The sequence below is a fragment of the Taudactylus pleione genome, unplaced genomic scaffold (assembly GCF_031769625.1).
Source record: "Taudactylus pleione unplaced genomic scaffold, aTauple2 ptg000038l, whole genome shotgun sequence".
NCBI lineage: Eukaryota > Metazoa > Chordata > Amphibia > Anura > Myobatrachidae > Taudactylus > Taudactylus pleione.
The window spans coordinates 3,937,334-3,958,805 of NW_028284440.1; the positions used below are offsets into that span (position 1 = coordinate 3,937,334).

General features: G+C 40.0%; 1 protein-coding gene across 2 annotated transcripts in view; it reads right to left on the reverse strand.

Annotated features, from left to right (window-relative positions):
• The window catches only part of PTPRR (protein tyrosine phosphatase receptor type R), a 246,084-nt gene that overhangs the window by 50,172 nt on the left and 174,440 nt on the right, over window positions 1-21,472 (reverse strand). For both annotated transcript variants that reach the window (XM_088452526.1, XM_088452528.1), the window contains 3 exons: window positions 11,749-11,935; window positions 8,677-8,761; window positions 3,330-3,409 (listed from right to left, as the gene is read on the reverse strand). In XM_088452526.1, the coding sequence (XP_088308652.1) occupies window positions 3,330-3,409; window positions 8,677-8,761; window positions 11,749-11,935 (352 nt within the window). The remainder of the gene's footprint in view (window positions 1-3,329; window positions 3,410-8,676; window positions 8,762-11,748; window positions 11,936-21,472) is intronic.

Genomic DNA, 21,472 nt, shown 5'->3' on the forward strand with positions numbered 1-21,472 from the left:
ATTTTCACTGTCGATGTGTAATATGTTAATGTTTTGTCCATATTGACATTTTCCATATGTCGACATGTTAGATGAGGACATTTTAACCATGTCAAATTCATTACTGTTGCCCCTTTGGTGTCAACATTATGAATGTCCACAAAGCAAATGCTAACATTATGGGATATATTTCCGTGCAGGTTTTTAGAAATGGAGATGTTGCCCATAGCAACCAATCAGATTCTAGCTGTTATCATCTAGATGGTGCTAGATAAATGTTAAATAGAATCTGATTGGTTTCTATGGGCAACATCTCCACTTCTAAAAACCCACACTTTAGTAAATATACCCCATACAGGGGTATTCAATATGGGAGCGAAAACTCAGTTTTTGCGTTAATATCGCACCTATGATGTCATTATCACAGGTTTTAGTTTTACACCATATTCAATTTCAAAGACTTTTCGCAGATTCGAAAAGTCTTTGATAAAAAACGGGGATAACTTTTCACCATTGAATAGGTGTCGAAAAAAAGTGCAGAATTGGGGTTTAGTGGTGCAGGCTTAAAAAAAATAGCCTGCACCCCTGGGAATGACATTTTAAAAAGAACTGTGTCAAAAAAAGTTAAAAAAAAAAAAATAGGGACACCCCAAAAAATTAATTTAAAAATTGGGGTGAAAAAAAAAAATGGGAAAAAATTGTTTAACAATAGGGAAATAGGTTCAGGGCTATTCTGCAAGTATGCGGCAGGTGTTTTCTAGAATAGATTTATAGCGGCAGGTGCACAATTGCAGAATTTTTAAAAACTTACTTTAGGGACATCAAAATATGCTAGTACCCATTTTCATGTACCCCAAATTTGATGGGACCACTTAAAAAAATGAAAAAAATAACCTAAGTGCTCTTCTGCAACACTTCTTCAATGTCGGGAAAAAAACACCTGCTGCGGCTATTTAAATCCCCGACTTTCATTTAAAGGCTAAAACGGGGGTACCCATAGTGATCCCCCATGTTTTTACAACTTTAGGGGGGTCCTACAATTTTTTTAAGGAAAATTTCGTAACTTTACGCAAATCCCACTTCGCAGGCTCCCGTTTTCGTTAGTTTCATATTGAATACGGGGATAAGTGGGCCCGCACCTGATACTTTAACGCAGGTAAAAGCTCCGATATGAAACGTAAACTTCGACAGCGAAGTTTACGTTTCATATTGAATACCCCCATATGACTGCATACTGTGTTAAAAGAATGTTTTTTCTTAACTGATTACATTCCTATCATATTAAATGCTGCGGTGAATAATAGATCATGAGGTTAAACTTGCTAGTACAGAGCTTAGAAAGCAACAAAAAGCCTAAAAATTAAGCAGAACACTAAAAACTAGTACATTTTAATTTTATATATTGTATATATATATATGTATAATTTAAAAAGTAGCAACACATTATGTGTAAAGCAAAATAAAGTATAAGAAAACATGATGAAGTAACAGAAAACATAAAAAACAAAAATTACAAGAGTGGGTTAGTGGGAGAACTACTAACAATTGCCTGTTATTTAACACATTAGTCTCATAGTTGCACAAAATAAGTAATGTATACTTTTTAAAGAAGGGTTTGTGTTTGATCTTAATCACATTTAACTGTTGTTTTGCTGTGTTAAAATGAAAACAGGAAGAATATGAAAGAATTCGGTGTGTGTGTGTGTGTGTGTGTGTGTGTGTGTGTGTGTGTGTGTGTGTTTATCATAAATCACTTTGGCAGTCTAGAAAGCCAAAGTTGGTATCTACCATTTTTCCATGGTTTGTTTCTTCTGGTTGCTATTAATGATTAATATTTCTGCTTAGTGACATGGACTACTATGACTGATGTGGTATAGAAGATCAACAGTGTTTAGATATATACAGTAGATTGACAACAGAAGGTAGACAGACAAAAGGTCAACAGGGAAATAATGGACAACACACATATGGGTGAATATGGTTGACAGTTACAAAAGGTCGCAGGGACAAATGGTCGATACAAATATGGTCTACACAAAACTGGTCAACATGTTTATTTTTTGTAATTTAAGCCAAATCTTCTCCCTAACTCTATCCCTCACCCTAGTGCCTAACCCTAACCTGCCCCCTAGTTCCTAACCCTAACCCTCCCCAAGTGCTTAAGCCTAACCCTAACCCTCTACGAAGTTCCTAACAGTGATGTGCGGTCAGGAGAGGCAGGTTAGCAGAGCCTTTCCTGTCATACTTAGGTATACTCCAAAGTTTTATAAGAAAAAGTTAAAGAAAATATTATTCTAATCATTTTACAGTCAAAATTCTGGAGTAAAAAGTGTATGGCAGGTGAGGCACTGCCTCCCCTGTCTACCTTTTCCGCACATCCCTGATCAAAACACAACAAATTTTCAGCACTATATACTGCTGCACTTTTGTATAATGCCCACATGAATTCTCAGGTTCATACATGTATCTGTAAATCTGGCTCTGATAATAGCCATTGCCTCCCAAGCCATTTACCTCAATGCACGTCACTGGTACCTAAACCTAGCCATCCTCTTCCGCAGCCTAACCCTCTGGCAAGTGCCTAACCCTCAACCAAACCCTAACCTTCAAAATGTTGAAAAAACAAGTAGCCAATTTGTGTGTCGACCATTTATGTGGCGATCATTTGTCAGCGTCGACCATTTGTCCCTGTAGACCTTTTGCGCTGTCAACATTTGTTAGTTGACCTTTTGTTCCTGTCGACCAGCGCCATATCTAAGAAAATATATTGTGAAGTCCTATTTTGACTTATTGAAAAAGCGAGAGGGGCGGCAGTGCTGCACAGGGCGCACTGCCACCCCTCTCGCTTTTTCAATAAGTCCAAATAGGACTTCACAATATATTTTCTCTTTTTCCTTCTACATTTCCCATTTGACAAACTAGCATACTATTAGTGTAACTTTTTTTTTACACACGTGTTGCCTTTGGGATCTGCATAAGGCTTATGTATGTTATTTACTAGAGGATAACATATTTACCATTTAGAAACCATATAAATTTATGTGATGTGTTAGAACACCTGTTTACTATGCACATGTTATAGTAGGTAATAGGTGACACCCAGGTTCTACGTTGTAGCCTGCACTATATAGAGCACAGGTGTTAGTCTAATTTTATTTTTTTCTATAAGTATATATTAATTAGAAAAATGGTCCTGATACAATTAAAACAAAAGCATATTATTCCCTGTAGCAATTGCTGACTGGCTGTAGCTCCTAATAAAAAATAGGTTACAAGTAAATGAGAAACTTAATGTTAGTATTAAAGTAAAAAAACAGAGCTAAGTGTAAATATAAACATCCAATACTTACCCGTATAAAATTAGCATTTATATAGGTACCTAATGAATCCTTTGTGTTCTTTGGTTTTAAACACACTCTGCTTACTGCATCTAATAAAACAAACAGTAAATTGGGGGTTTGAACAATGTATCAAGCACAGAACACACAGACACTTCCCTTGGTGTAAACTGCAATTGTATTTCAATGTATACATAACATATAGGTCACAAAATATATGCTAGTGTTTTTACAGTATACTGTATATCGGTATATGTGAAACTAGACTTAAGCATAAGGTTGTTGTAATTATTGTTTGTGATATTTTGTTTCTCAGGCTGGGAGTATGACTACTAATATTAATTTTCGGAGCATAGAAATCAGTGTTGTATGTTCCTACCACTATGTGATACATAATTACTATTCTCTACAAAGATATAGTAAAATTGCGACCCCTGCTGGAGAGCTCTATCTTAGCAATAATACCAATAACATATGATAAGGTAAGCATTGCTGATTTGTAGAATTGTACAGGACGAAATGCAGACACAAAATTGCAGTTCTAATTTTTGTCTTACAGTAACGTGTAAACATTTGTCTGCCAGTCTATCTATCTATCTATCTATCTATCTATCTATCTATCTATCTATCTATCTATCTATCTATCTATCTATCTATCTATCTATCTAAATATGCACACACATTTCAGTATGTCAAAATTTTGAGCATCTCAGTTAATGCACCATGCAAAAAACATAAATAAATAAACTAATCTATGGCATCTAAAATGACAGAGCTAATATGTTAAGATGTCTTTACCTTGCTTTTAATTTATTACATTATAGAAATAAGAATTGTAATTTATGTGCAAAAATGTGGATGTGAAATGAATTTTGTTGTAGTTGCAAAATCACCTATATATCCATGCATTGGTGCATGTTCATATTCCACATTTAGAAGCTGCCTTTAAAACACCCTGTGCCTACTTGTACATGATTGAGGGGTAGATGTACTAAGCCTTGGAGAGAGATAAAGTGGACAGAGCTAAAGTACCAACCAATCAGCTCCTAACTGTCATTTTTCAAACACAGGCTAGTATTCAATAAGTTTCGCACCCGCAATACTTTTTCGCATGCCGCACTTTTCGCCGACTTCGCGTGTTTAATCAGCGAAAACTTATAGGGCGTGCCCCCGCTATTCACCATATTCAGTTCCAAAGGACGCGAAAACACGTCCCAGCGAAACTCAAACAGGCGAAAAGTGCTGCCAGAAATGGGGAAATCAGCCTGACACCCCCCAAAAGATGCACTAACATTGGGGATCAGTATAGATGTCCCCCTCCTGGAGCTATTTGGGGTACTTAAGTGCTTTCAATTGCCTCTATATAGCGTCTTTGCACAAGTGGTGAAGAATAGCATAAAGCAGGGTTTTTTGGTGAAAATAACTAGTCCTGTCAAATTTGGGTGCAAGCATGGTTTAAAATCACTAAAGTGAAGTGGGCAGCACAGGCGGTGTAATGGTTAGCATTACTGCCTCACAGCACTAAGGTCATGGGTTCAATTCCCTCCATGGCCCTACCTGTGCCGAGTTTGTATATTCTCCCTGTGCCTGCGTGGGTTTTCTCCGGGTACTCCGGTTTCCTCCCACACTCCAAAAATATACTGGTAGGTTAATTGGCTCCCACCAAAAATTAACCCTAGTGTGTATGTGTGTGCGTGTGCGTGTACATGTAATAGGAAATATAGATTGTAAGCTCCACTGGGGTAGGGCCTGATGTGAATGGCCAAATATTCTCTGTAAAGCGCTGCGGAATATGTGTGTGCTATATAAATAACTGGTAATAATAATAATTTCTAAGTGATGCAAAAAACGCACCTTCAGCAAACACCTACAATAAAAAAAACACCTCTCCCATACTTGCAAGCCCTCCAAAAGTCTATTTCGATAGTTTTTGCGTTTGTACCCCCACTTTGTATTTTTTTGTCCCCATTTTCAAAGTGCTTTTTTGGGGTGTTCCTCTTTTTTTTGCGGTTTTTTGATGCATTTATCCTTTGTGGGGCTGCCCAAAGGGTGCAGAGTGGTTTCCGCACCTTTACACCCCAAAGCCGCAATTCTGCACTTTTTTCTGCCGGGTATTCATAGGCAAAACTTTTTCGCCTATTTCTTTGCATTGACTTTCCGCGTACGCGGAAAATCTTTGCAATTGAATACGGCGAATAGTTTCCACCTGTCGAAAAGCAGCAACCGGCTTTTCGCACCTAATTTAATATGGCCCACACCCTGTAAAGTGACAGTTAGGAGCCGATTGGTTGGTATTTTATCTCTGTCCACTTTATCTCTCTCCAAGGCTTAGTACATAGAGCCCTGAGGGTCTAGCTGGATACACACATGATGAAATCAGTATAAATGTTGTCATTTCAAAGTTCTAACAATTTAGTACCAATATTTAATTAAACTAAATGCTTTTTTCTCCTAAGTTACTTCTATTCAAATCTCATACATTAATCACAGGAGAGAAGGGGCAAAGAAACTTACTTTACTGCTTGTGTCACTGTTTTGTGGTTTAATAATTTTCGTATCTGAGTGGATTTAAATGTGTATTCCTGTCCTGCTTGAAATGCACATGAATGGTACAAAAGCTGTAGCGCTGAAAGTATAGACCAACTCTTTATAGCGGGCACCTCCTGAATACTAGTAAAAACACCCAACCTTTTCCAGAGAGAATGAGGCTCTGTGACCACCATGGCTGGTGTCAGGTTTATCGAAGCCCTAGGGTTACCATTCCCTACTACTCCCAATGCCCACTTTACAGCCCCTCACACACTTGACTTTACCTCCACATTACTGCAATACCCCCTACTCTTCCACATTACAGCAATACCACTCAGCCCCTTTACATTACAGCAATCCCCACCACTCCACATTATTATTCTTTATTTACATGGCGCCACAAGGGGTCTGCAGCGCTTTACAAGGTACATAAACAAGCAGTATGAACAAAACAAGAAAATAAGTGATTTACAGTACAGAACATTGCATCAGCATCGTCATACCCAAATAAGCAGGATAGGTGTCGCTGTAGGCAGTGGGGAGGAGATGATGCTAAGTGAGGGAAGCAAAAGAACATGAGGGAAGAGGGCCCTGCTTGTAAGAGCTTAAAGTCTAACGGGAAGGGGCAGACAGACACTGGTGACAAACCGGGGAGAGTCAAATAGCGTGAAGCAGTGGGCTGGGATGTGATCTGGAAGACTTTGATAAAGAAGTGGGTCTTAAGAACCCATTTGAAGTTTTGTATAGAGGTGGAGAGTCTGATAGGAGGAGGGAGAGAGTTCCAAAGGTAAGGAGCAGCACGGCATAATCTTGGACACGGAAGTGGGAGGAAGTAATCAGTTAGGAGGAGAGTCATCTCTCATTTGTGGAACGAAGTGGGTGGGCGGGTGGATGAAGGAAGATAATGTCAGATAAGTAAATAGGAGAGGATTGGGAGAGGGCTTTGTAAGTGAGCATGAGAAGTTTGAATTGGGTTTTGAAAGGGAAGGGGAGCAAGTGTTGGGCTTGTAGGAGAGGGGAGTCAGATGTAGTATGTTTGAAGAGGAAGCTGAGCATGGCAGCAGCACTGATGACAGAATGGAGTAGAGAGAGGTGGGAGGCAGGGAGGACATATAGAAGGAGGTTACAGTAGTCCAGTCTGGAGATGACCAGTGAGTGGATGGGGGTCTTAGTTGCCTCCAGGGTGAGAGAGTTTCTGATTCTGGAGATATTTTTGAGGTGGAAATGGCAGGCCTAAGAAAGTATGTAACATGTTAGGCGAGATTATTGTCTCCCAATGCCAAGTCCTTGTTCCAAGGCATTAAATAAGAGTCAGTGAGTAGACATACAGCATAGTATATGAAGTTGCATACAGGAGACTGTTACTTTGCATTACATAGACGCGCAGAAGCCTCAGTGGAGGTAATTCGGAATGGAGGATGGTTATTGTGCCTCAAGACTGAGACCTTGTCCCAGGGATTTCAGTAAAACCAGTGTATCTACATAGAGCATAGTACATATGAATGTTGTCTTCAGGAGACTGTCAATGTGCTGGATGGAGAAGTTAATCTCATACTTCAGGATGAAGTTATCGCTGAAGTAGTGAGGTGATAGAAGTCACTGGACACCTTTTAGTGGAGCGCTGAGTAACCGCTGCAGAAGTGCCAGCTAAGACTGAGAGATGAAGACAGTGTGCCAGCACTGGGAGCCACAGCTGAGATCCATGTAGGTTATGAGTGAGTAAAAGAGCTGTAAAAGGGAGATGCCCCTACTGTTTGAGAACTACTGAGAACTGTTACAGAGCTATAATGAGCGTGTATGAGAGATACTGGGAATTATCGCTTGTTGTATATATATTTTAGCATCACTGAGAGGTATGTGTACATTTATTTATTTATTATGAAAGAAAACACATACCTGATGATCTGAGGTAAAAAATTACAGTCCTTTAGTAAATCACCTACTCAGTGTACAAAGCTTCCAGATATAGGGGTCTATTTTCTAAGCAGTGTTAGGAGACAGAGTGAAAAGTGATAAGACAGTGACAAGGTGCCAGCCAATCAGCTCCCAACTGTCATCTCATAGGCTGTGTTTGAAAAATGACAGTTGGGAGCTGATTGGCTGGCACCTTATCACTTTCTTATCACTTTCACTCTGTCTCCTAACACTGCTTAGTAAATAAACCCCATAGTGGTTTAATCTGATGCAAAGTTCACTTTAATCAGGCACATCAGAAACTTCTATTAAAAATATGCAAAATCTGCACAGGCAATTGGGAAGAAGGAAGTTCCTTAGGGAATCTACTTTTTACAGGACCGGAAATAAGTACTGCACAGTTTGCACTTTTCTGTAATCCTGGAATAAATGTATAGATGAGTCCTCATACATCTAGCTTCAATATGCCACACAGCGTGACTTGCCTGGCGTGAGTGAGCCACCAAGTCCCGCGCTACTCCTCTAGCATTCAGCGTCTTTTTTTCTACAAAAATGCGTCTAAATCGTAGTGCAATCACACGAGGACTGTGCTGATTACTTTTATATGCAACACCTGTATATCTGTGTGCACCTGAGTATGTATGTGAACCACAACGTAACTTTGAATGAAAAAACTGCGGCCGCTACATTGTAGCACTTCATATACAGATTCAGAGACTGAGTCGCACTCAGATATACAAGTGTTATATATAACATTAATAGGCACAGTCTGCTGGTGGACATATGAGGGAACTAGCCTTTACATTTTACCACTGTATATGCTTTGTCTGTGCTTTCATACATTAAAAAATACATGCATTGGCAAAGGTTTTCAAAATGGCAAATGAAAACATATTGCCACCCGTCACTAACTTACTTGGCAAAATAGTTTTGTAGCGGTTTTTGGTTCCATGACTTGGAATATCAATTTCTTTGGGATCCATAAAATTCATTGGTATTTCCTGTATAAGCAACAAAACAATAACATGAAGTGAGTACTACAGCGTCTAGCTAAACAATGTCTATTATAAGTGATCTACTCTTAACTTTCCCAGTTTAGTTTAAACTGGTAAAAATGTCTAGACATATTTTTATGCACAGTCTCCTGTTTACTGAGATCATATTGTTTAATAACCCTTCTCATACCACGATCTTAGATAATAACACAATGATATGTTGTATCAGTATTAAACAATAGACACACAGCAGAGATCTTATTTCAGTGAGTAGTAAATATTACTTTACAATATACTTAAGATTAAGAATAATATCAGTTGCAAGGTGCAGCGATGTTGACATTCTCAAAGGGTGTAGGCACACTAACACTTTTTACTTACAGTAATTGTTTTGCTTTTTTGGAGCACAGAGTAAGCATATATGCATGTACAGTACCTGCAACACATTAATCCATGATGCTTCACACACATTAGGCCCAAGGCTGGACTAAGGGACACATGGGCCTGGGGCTGAAAATGATCTATACTGAGAAGGGGAGGAGCTGTAACCAGTGCTGTGTGGGTGTGACCAGTGCCATGTGGGTGTGACCAGTGCTGTGTGGGTGTGACCAGAGCCATGTGGGTGTGTATACCCCATACACTGTCAGCCCCAATATCTCCCTAAATACATAAAAATAGAAAAATATATAATTTTGTGAGAAAACTAGAAAAACAATTTTAATACTTATAATTTATGGCTGACTGTGTGACCAGCTAGGCAGCTGGTCATCATCATGCTGATGATGGGCCTATTTTTATGTGGACACCTGGAGCTGGAGCTCCGATTGACCGACTGTTAATCGGCCACTGATCAAGCCCCATGTAAGTGAGTACTACTGTATGCCAGTTTGCATTTTGTACTGTATTCATGAAAATCCTCCAGGGGGAGTTCCCAGGGGAAACAGCAGGGGGCATGGTGAGGTGATTTGTATCATCATGGCTTGTCCCCATTATACATTTTACAAATTGCGTCATTTTGCAGCAGGAGGCAGATCCATGATGACGCGATTAAAGCAAAAGTGGACAGGAAGAGAGAAGGTTGTCTAATCTCCTGGATTCCAGTAAGAGCACCCCAAAAGTTGTGAGTTACCCAGAAATTTCAGCAACATGGCCAAGTATGAGTATATCTTGTAGAAATCTGCACTATGCATGCTCAGAACAGTACAGTAGGTGCATGCATATGCGCCCATGTGTTTTGCTGTGAGTCTGCCACTTACTGAATACACAGAGAATACAATTGGTTGCAGATGTAGACAAAAAACACATTTATGACTGAGAGAGCCATATTGTTCAGGGGCAGGTGCAAATAATAAATTGCTTGTCTGTGAATGTACTGCTCACATTGATACGTGATGTCTCTTCTATGCAAGTTTAAGAAAACATTTTCTACACGAGGGGTGAGTAGTTTGTGCTGTACTACTGAGTTAGCTTTTTCACAAGTTAATTAATATATAATAGCTTGTTGCACTCAAAAGAATGCTATAAAATGTGGGTGCAAATTGGATGTAAGTATCTGTGTACCAGGCACAAATCCTGCTGTTGTCAAATCGGCACGCATCTAGAGATGGTTGTCGCATAGTATATGGTCGCAATTGCTGCTTTTTTACTGAATAAAATATACATCTGCAATTTGTGTTGTTACTTGCCAACTCAAACCCATTACTTTTAATTGCTTTTCTAATTAGCATTTTTTCAGTAACATCCTGCTCTATATTTTATTTTATTTTTATTCAATTTTAAGTTCACTAGAAGAAAAACACAAAAAAACCCAGTTGAAATGTCTAAATAAAGCCAAGGAAAAAATTAGAAGATCTGCAGCAAAAAAAGTGGACCCCCCCAAAAAGATCCATACCCTAACATGACATCCTCCATGTTAGATGTCTCTTTAATTAAAAAAATATTTAGATGTTAGAGCTGTGTATGTAATTCAGCTAAATTTTTTCTGCATCTAATAAATAAATAAATAATTAGAAGTCCAAATACTGTTAAAAACAAATGATATTGTCAAAGGCAGGGGCGTTTCTAGAGGAGGGGGCCCTTGTGCAGTCTCCGACATGGGCCCCCTAAACTCCGTCCGGCTGCGCACTGAGCGATGCGCGCCCAGCACCGCACTTATAGATTCTGGGCACTAGAGTGTGCCCAGAGTCTATAGCGCATGCACAGGTCACCGGGAAAATGGCCGAGGCTGCCATTTTCACTGTACTGCGCATACGCGGCCATTGTCCAGCCGTTTTTACAGTTGGAGACACCGAAGCCGACGTGGGACTCCGGAGAGGTAAGTTTTATGGGTGCAGGGCGTGCGGTGTGAGCCCCCCTGGACACAGGGGCCGTGTGCCCTGCACACCCTGCACCCATTATAAATACGCCCTTGGTCTAAGGGCACTAACACTTGGAAGTCTGCAATCGCACTGGGCATACTGGAGAGGTATCACATCGAGTGGTGACATTTGCCAACCTGTCGAGCGCCGAAGGCATGTGTATGTGAAGGGGACTTGGTCTCGCGCCCGTGAGGCCATGTCCCCTCTTGTGCAGTGTATTACGCCTCCGTCTTCATCAAACTGATGGCTTGCCCTGCGGTCCTGGAGCTGCTGGAAAGCCCCCAGCCTTTCCAGACATTTGAAGGGGGGTGTGGATGACACGTGCATGTACGCGTCATACTTCGCCGCTGCTGCAGCGTTGCCTGGTGACACCATCCAAGGGGTTGACACCAAAATAGCAGAGTATCTCTGCTATTTTAGTGTTAGCCCCTCAGATGGTGTCACCTGGTGCGCCCCGCACCATCCTAGTGAAGCCACTGGCCTACTGCATTCATGACTCTTCAATAGATAACCTCTATAAAAATCTTTAATATATTAATTCAGCACTAGGGAAAACCTCATGTTTCCTGATTGAATAGGTACAACTTGCATAAAATTCTGAATTTTTGAGTAGTCTGCCAATCGTATTAGTCATACCATGAATTCAGTGTGAAGCAAATGTGGGCTTTGAACCACATCATGTAGTTGCTGTCTGGTCAGGACACGACTGGCTGTTTGCAAGTATTCAACTGCTACTTTTTCTCGTGGTGTTGGAGCCACATTGAAAGGTTCTACAATTCCTAAACCACTCATGTCCAAGCTAAGCGACACATTGGAACCTCTCCTGCAATAAGACAAAATAAGTTAGTAGCAAATCTTATTTGTTTAAATGAACTTTGTAAAGTACACATTTTTTCTCATTGACATTCATTGAATTATGACAAGTGGTCAAAAAAGCATGCTTGATTGATAGAAGGATCATAATTGCTTACATTCAAGAGACTACTAAATTTTTAGGGAGTCCCATAGATTCTCAGAAGAGGCGGTCAACCTCCCCCATCCTGCCCACTTCCTAATGAAATAGGCAGAACAGTGCATCATGATGACATGACTCTGAGTGAAAGGCATCATTATAACTCTACCCTCTCTGCTTGGTGCTTGGTGTGTTGCATTGCTCCTTGTAGGCAGGGCTATAATGATAATGCAATTCCACTACCAGAGGGGAAGGAAAAACGTAGGCAAGTATGAGATAGTGACTAGATATAATAAATATATTTCTAAATATAATAAAGGACCACTAGACAAAGTACAAATAACTTTAAGCCAGGAATCATGTACCCTCATTACACCATGGTGACTTTTAAATTCTCCATAACATTATTTTATTGTATGGATTCCAGTAGCTATTATAAAATCCAAGTTTATATATATATATATATATAAGAAATTACACAATATTTGTGTACAAGGGCACTCTCCCAAATTTTTATAAAAAAATAGTAATGTTTTATTTGGATATCAAGTTGCCGTCCTTAATAGACTTAGGCAGAATGTGTAATTTCTGCATTAATTAGAAGTCCTGCAGTGCCGTTTTGTGTTTTGCCGGTTAGACATATCATGGACAATCTGTATCCCTATTTCCAAGGGCACGCAGGCACATTGCTTCATTTGTGTGTGAGTGCCGGACCTATTGTATTTATTTACAGGCCCGCCAAGAGCCGTGGCGGGACCCATTAATAGGGGGCGTGGTCTAATTGTGGTGGGCGTGGCCATGCCCCCTTGCCGAGAAAAAAAAAAAGGAGTAGCGAAACGGCGCTGCAAGCTGGGGAGGGGGGCGCTCTGAGCTCCCTCATCCCGGCGCAAAGCCAGGGGGGTGCGATCAGTGTGATCGCTCCCCCGCACAGGCACAGGAGACACGCCGTGTGCTGGGCTGCTGTGAGGGGGGGGGAGTGGCGCCGGACCCGGGCCCCCCCGGGGCCCTCAGAAAGCCCAGACCCGGGTAATCTGTACCCGCTCCCCCCCCCCCTCTCGGCGCCCCTGTTTATTTATATATGTGTATATGTATATATTTATATATATCCATACCTCCCAACATGACCCTCTCCAGGAGGGACACAATGCTCTGGTCATGGACTTCCATGGTAAGAGGTGGGGCTGCAGCGCAGTTCAAAATTGAAATAGGGGAGCCACACCAACTGTCATTTCACACACTGCCAAACATCACTGGCTGGGGCTCACTGGGAGTTGGTGTGACTCCCCTATTTGAATTTTGGACTGTACTGCAGCCACACCCCTGGAGCCACCACCAATCATAAATTATCAGGGGAGTCCAGGACCAGAACATTGTGTCCCTCCTGGAGTGGGTCATGTTGGGAGCTATGTACACACACACACACACACATATATATATATATATGCATAAACTGTCACTCAGAACACCACAACCCCCACCCCACCTTCACAGGTACTGCATCAGCAGGTAGTGCCCCATAATCACAATGGGGTATGCCCAGGTTACGACACTTGTCAGCTCCCCTAGTACTGGGGCCTGACTTTTCTCACTGTGGGGTCTATTTACTAAGAAGTGTTAGGAGACAGAGTGAAAAGTGATAAGGAAGTAATAAGGTGCTAGCCAATCAGCTCCCACCTGCCATCTCACAGGCTGTGTTTGAAAAATGATAGTTGGGAGCTGATTGGCTGGCACCTTATCACTTCCTTATCATTTTGCACTCTGTCTCCTAACACTGGTTAGTAAATAGACCCCTGTGGAAGCTCCCCTGCACTCCTGAATTACAATTTTAAATAGCTGTTAACCATTAATGATTTTGTATATTTGTCTGTGTAAGCTGTTGCCACAATTTTTTTTAAACTATTTGGATCGTACTTTCTCATACACTTGCATTTATAATGAAATTCTAATTGGACAGCTGCACAGTAGTATTCATTAATTTAAGAATGACAGGAAATTTTGAAATGTAACAGATTTGTACTATACATATGCAAGAATCATGGCTTGCTGGCAATGTACTGTATATGTCCTGGAGGTGCCAAAACTACGATACATTTTATGTGGAATACTAGCTGGGTTATGTCTCCATGCTGTCTGGTCACAAAGCAAATACAGCTAGACAACCCTGTTGTAAAGGGTGTATTTGACAATTATATTATTATAATACTTTTGAAATGTAATTTGTGGACTTAGAAAAAGGCTTAATGAAAGATATGCAATGGACGGGTTTCACCATTTGGTATGCAGTCAGGATTATGCAGTGACGTAATCCTGACAGCCAGCTTTCCGACTGTTTTATCCCGGCGAGGGTTAAATGACAGGCGTCTAAATCTAGACTCTTGTTGTTTTACCGATGCCGGGAGACCGGCGCCCTTATCCCGATCGAAGGGGCGCCGGGCGCGGACAGCCGCGTAGTGGGGGGAGGGGAGATTTAGGTTTATGGCTCCCGGGGAGGCTTAGGGTTAGCCCCCCCCAGGAGGTTAGGGTTAGGCTAGGGGAGGGGAGGGTTAGGGTTAGGCATTAGAGGGGGGATTAGGGTTAGGCACTGGGGGGAAGGTTAGGGTTAGGCATTAGAGGGGGGATTAGGGTTAGGCACTGGGGGGAAGGTTAGGGTTAGGCACCCCAAAGGGAGCGTTAGGGTTAGGGGAGGGAATTAGGGTACTCTATACTTACCTTAGGGACGATCGGGATTTTCACCCATGTCGAGCAGCCGCTGTCGGGATTCCTAAATCATACCGATTCCCACCATTCAGATATATAGTTGTATGTAGAAATCCATATACTGTATATATTTTTTAACCTGAATTGTTAAGTAATTATAAATAAATATATTTTTTTATTGTAAAGTTGTATAGTTTGGGGACATAAAATCTTCTCTCAGAATAACAATACATTAGCTTGGGTACTTACAAAAATAAATAAATAAATAAATAAATAAATAAATAAATAATGTAATTCCCCCATAGTCTACTGTAATTATAATAAGTCTTTATGTTTTATAACATATTAATTTTACAATAAAAGGACATATAGTAGTAACAATGTACGAGTTGACCCATTATCACAGTATTTATATAACATAAGTTTTTTTCCTTTAAATACACAGCAATGTTTGTTCAGCTACATCTAAGCATGAGACGCCCAGAGTGCTGTGAAGTATGTGTGCAACTTGCTGCCCTGACATAGTCATTGGCCTTTTAGCACTGGAATGTCAGAAAAGGGAGTAACTTCCTCTAGTGATGTCACTCTATGGTCCCTTAGCTGGGTTCTCTGATGATTGGAAAGTGATGAGCTTCAAGTGCCAACAAATGTCCAGATGGGAGGAAGATATTAATTAAGTGGAGGAACTGTTGGCTGTGTTTGTTAGTATGAGAGCTTTGTAAGGGTTTGTTTGATGTCTGTCACATTTAAACTAACTAATCCCAATGGGGTCAGAACCACTGTGAAAAAGAGCCTCCTGTGTATATTATATATATATATATATATACATATATATATGTATATATATATATATATATATAACAGTTAAAACAAAGAAAGTAATGGATCATAGGAGTTGCTGTTTTAAATCCTGGATCAAAACCATAAAGCAACCACAGCTTGGTAAATGAACCCCTTGGAGTACTTTGAATAAATGTGCAATGCTATAAATAAGAAAAAGTTTAGCTTGTACTTGGTAAATATGCTCTTATTCATGGTAAAGCAAATCCTATTTTACAGATGGAGCAGATATAACTGCACACTCTGCACATGTCACAGCTAAACCATTTAATGTATTACATAGGGTGTCTTAATAATGAGCTAAATGCTCATATAAAGGCAAGCCCATGTGTATATTTGTAAATTGCTACATAAACTATACATACACATTACATTCATGGTATGATCTCGTTAGAAACACTCCAGTCATCTGCATCTAGCTGTCCAAATGATAATTAGTTGGTTTAATGCTTATGATTTGCATTGTTTGAAAGTTTTACAATGCTCAGCAGGTCACAGTGAACTAAGGAAGCTGTCTTGACAAGCGTTTCTAGACTAAGCTTATAATGATCAGTATCAAGGGAGGACAGGAATTACTTTGTATCCTGTAGCGGAAAGCAGCTGACATAAGAAAAAATGTAGCTTTCCCTCTTTTAATCACACTTTCTTATGTTTTGCCAACTAGTTCCTGTTTGTGCCCGCAGCGAGGCTGTATGACACTGCCAGGGAAACTGACTTTTCTAACATTGGATGATTTTACAACCTCATCTCTTCCTGCAGTTCAGTCATCTGATGAGATCAGCTTTTATCTCAGTGACCCATCACATCACACCTATCTAATCACTTCCAATTCTTACTGTACTTCCTAATCCATCCTGCTGTCCTATAGTCATTTTTTCTTATACCTCAGAAATTGTTTCTCATGTTGATGAACACCATCCACAAGGATCAAGACTGAACAAAAATATATTTTCCAAGAGTCACTTAAATGGCTACATCGGGAATGCATGCCTGATTGCAACATCCAAGTCATTAAGCAGAAGTCCACTGAGGGGAGACAAGTTGATCATGCGCGCTCCCTATACCCACTGCTTTTCCCTTTAAAATGATTGGCGCTTTAAAAATACAGAAAGACTTGCAGGAGTTCCCGCAGCGACTGCAGCTCACAACCTATTATATATGCCCCCAGATCTTACAAAGAGAGTAGACATTGAGCAAAAACCCTTTTGGGGTTTCACAACTACCTCATTAAAACAAATGGACAATGATCACAAGTGGCTAACCAGCTAAAAGTGGTATTAATATATAGTATTCATATATAATATTTTATATCAATCTCTTGGACAAATTAGTCATTCATAATTATTCATTTATTTTGGAGCAAATTATCTCAGAGGTGGCTCTATCTGTCGCTATTTAGCAACATCAGGAAAAATGATCATATCACTATCACACAAAAGGTATTAAGAATAAAACAATAATATAAATACAAGAATACACGAGACAGGTACACAGTTGAAAAACACTTTTATTATCACTAATTTCTTTCTTTACACTTTCTATAGTGCTTGTTATTATAGATACTTCACACAAATTGTCTGACATTGTAATTGTTTGTTTAGTAAAAGTTACATTTTATTTATCAGTGCACCATTTACACATGTATGTATGTTTTGAATAATTCCTCTTTTGTCCGTGGTAGCACCCCCTATTTTTGTAATATATAATCAATTTCATATATTCATAATTTATAGGGCTTCATATCAGTACGTTAATCATTAGGAAATTCCTAACGCAATAGATGTTTCTCTCCTCCTTCTTGAATTTTTTACTGCTCTGTAACAAGACGAAAAACATATCACAACCTTTCATTAACTCATTATTTACTATTTTACAGAAAAACACTTGCAGAGAGGGCTGTTCTGTTGGAGATTGGAATACATACCCCGTCTTGAGGTGCATCTACATCATCCTGTAGAGATGAGTAAACAGATGAAAACTTACATTCATAGTTTAGCAATTTTTGAAACAGAAGCAATCATCAAGAGAGATAATCAATATTGTAAAACATCCCCCTATTTGTAGTGCATTTTACATTGTGCTATAGCAAGAAGATTACAGTGCATCCGGAAAGTATTAACAGCGCTTCACTTTTTCCACATTTTGTTATGTTACAGCCTTGTTCCAAAATGGAACAAATTAATTTTTGTCCTCAAAATTCTACACACAATACCCTATAATGACAACGTGTAAAGTTTTTTTGAGATTTTTGCAAATTTAATAAAAAAAAACTAAGAAATCACATGTACATAACTATTCACAGCCTTTGCTCAATACTTTGTTGATGCACCTTTGGCAGCAATTACAGCCTCAAGTCTTTTTGAATATGATGCCACAAGCTTGGCACACCTATCTTTCGGCAGTTCCGCCCATTCCTCTTTGCAGCACCTCTCAAGCTCCATCATGTTGGATGGGAAGCGTCGGTGCATAGCCATTTTAAGATATCTCTAGAGATGTTCAATCGGATTCAAGTCTGGGCTCTGGCTGGGTCACTCAAGGACATACAGAGTTGTCCTGAAGCCACTCCTTTGATATCTTGGCTGTGTGCTTAGGGTCGTTGTCGTGCTGAAAGATGAACAGTCACCCCCAGTCTGAGGTCAAGAGCGCTCTGGAACAGGTTTTCATCCAGGATGTCTTTGTACATTGCTGCATTCATCTTTCCCTCTATCCTGACTAGTCTCCCAGTTCCTGCCGCTGAAAAACATCCCCACAGCATGATGCTGCCACCACCATGCTTCACTGTAGGGATGGTATTGGCCTGGTGATGAGCGGTGCCTGGTTTCCTCCAAACATAACACCTGGCATTCATGCCAAAGGGTTCAATCTTTGTCTTATCAAACCAGAGAATTTTGTTTCTCCTGGTCTGAGAGTCCTTCAGGTGCATTTTAGCAACTTCAGTCGGGATGCCATGTGCTTTTCACTAAGGAGTGGCTTCCGTCTGGCCACTCTACCATACAGAAAAAATGGAGTAGGTGGAAAAGCCTCTATGAACACAAAATTACACTGGTAGTATTGAAAATAAAAATGTAATTTGATGTAGGTAAATATAATAATATAAAAAAGAAGAGTACCAGTAGCACAGAACAAAATGTAAACAGTCTGTAGAGATTAGTATCTGAATCATGAAAAACACAGGTGAATGGAGATACAAATTGGTAACAGTATCTACTAAAATGAGAAATGTTCTCACATAGTATCCAAGATGAGGTCAATATTGTGTTGAAACCATGAAGTAGCAAAGCGGATAAATATCCATGGGATGAAGCCCCAAATAAAAGGCAAACAATGTGGTGAGTGTTAGAGGAGTAATATAGCACCAACTGTGTCTGAGATAAGCAGCTGTCAGCAGGTCCGTTCCAGAAGCACAGTGGGTTCACTGCTCCTGCTATCCAGGTCACCGCTGTGGTAAACTGCCTTCCCGCTGCTGTATTTCCCTCTCCAGACTCGTGGTGCAGTAACAGGCTGATGAATCAGAGGGAGCCGTGACTGGGAGGTGCCGTGGAGTGCACTGCAGACCCGATGGTGACGGGAGCCAGGTTGGAGCAGATGAAATCCAAAAGTACAGGATAATTCCAGATGGTTTGATGCAATGAGGTTAGGTATCAAAGTGGTAGACACTGTATCTGTATGTCCTTTAACGCATTTCACCGCATTCAACGGCTTTATCAAAAAGGCAGAGGCATGATTGGTGGATTGCTGCAGAGATGGTTGTCCTTCTGGAAGGTTCTCCTCTCTCCACAGAGGAATACTGTAGCTCTGACAGAGTGACTAACGGGCTCTTGGTCACCTCCCTGACTAGGGCCCTTCTCCCCCGATCACTCAGTTTAGACGGCCGGCCAACTCTAGGAAGAGTCCTGGTGGTTCCGAACTTCTTCCATTTACGGATGATGGAGGCCACTGTGCTCATTGGGACCTTCAAAGCAGCAGATATTTTTCTGGACACTTCCCCAGATTTGTGCCTCGAGACGATCCTGTCTCGGAGGTCTACAGATAATTCCTTGGACTTCATGCTTAGTTTGTGCTCTGACATGCACTGTCAAGTGTGGGACCTTATATATACAGCTGTATGCCTTTCAAAATCATGTCCAAACAACTGAATTTACCACAGGTAGACTCCAATTAAGCTGTAGAAACATCTCAAGGATGATCAGTGGAAACAGGATACACCTGAGCTCAATTTGAGCTTCATGGCAATGGCTGTGAATACTTATGTACATGTGATTTCTTAGTTTTCTTTTTAATTAAATTTGTAAAAATCTCAAAATGTTTTACACGTTGTCATTATGGGGTACTGTGTTTAGAATTTTGAGGTCAAAAATTAATTTATTCCATTTTGGAATAAGGCTGTAATATAACAAAATGTGGAAAAAGTGGAGTGCTGTGAATACTTTCAGAATGCACTGAACATTAACAGCACAACAAACTTTTAAATAGAATAGCTGACTTTTAGAGCAATTGTGACTGAAAAGGAGAACCACACTCCATGTCTCCATTCAGGATATACTGATGGGGTGAGATTAGGTGAATATAGGGATAGGTTGACCACCAAGGGGGTCCTGCCACCAGGAAACAGGACCATTTGCTAATTTGATTTTGCAGACTAATAATACATTTATGTCCACTGGCACTTGTTGGCACCTGATATGACTTTACCATGCCGATGTCTCCTCGCAGCATCTTTTCGTAACCCAGCTTCACATGAATCTGGAGCAAAAAAAAAAAACAGTCCAAATGAATATATATATATATATATATATATATATATATATATATATAATGTTTACTGTCAATTTATATATATACATATATATATTAATTGACAGTGTATATATATATATATAAATTAATCAATGAATCAAAACCAATGATTTCTCCTTTTTCTAATTTCTATGTGGGTGGAAAATATATATATATATATATATATATATATATACACACTGCAAAAGTTCGGCACTCAGGAGAGACTGCAAGAAACGGGGTGCCTTCCTAAATTGAACATACAAACACGATGTTTCTCCTATGAGAGGTGTAGCAACCCCCAAGGGAAGAAAACAAAACACAGGAGGCACGCCCTTTAGAAAATAGAAAAAATATATATGCACTTATATCATAATGAAAAAACAGTACAGCAACATGTCAACGTTTCAAGGTCCGCAGACCTTTTTGTCAGGACTGTACAACTGGTATCTATTTTCTAAAGGGAGTGCCTCCTGTGTTTTGTTTTCTTCCCTTGGGGGTTGCTACACCTCTTATAGGAGAAACATCGTGTTTGTATATATATATATATATATACTGTATATATATTTATTTATTCCTAGCGTGTAATGAGCTGGCCTGTCTGAGTATACTGTCTCCATTCAAGGAACTGGTCATCTCAAGTAGGTCCTGTACTGGAGGGCCCCCACAACGTTTCAGCCATCGGGCCCCCACAGTCCTTAGTCCAGCCCTGGATAAATTAATATCAAGATGCAAAATGCCTTTATCACGTAAGAGAATTGATTGCACAAATTGTATTGCCATGGAGATGCATAATAATACTCAGATTAGACAATGACATTTACTGATAGAATAAATGTCTAGGCCCACCCATGAAGCACAGCTGGCACATTCCTTGACCTAATGACAATAACAATAATGAGAAATATAAGAGACTGTCATAGCTTACTTGTTTGTACTTCTATCCAAGATAAAAATATTTTTTCATTGAACCCACTGCAAACACCAGTTGTATGTTTTAGTCAGTGACATCATTTTCTTAGTAAAGGTTCAACTATTTGTAAAACGACAATGGAAAATAAATAGTAGTGTTAATCCTAAATCCATAATAAATAC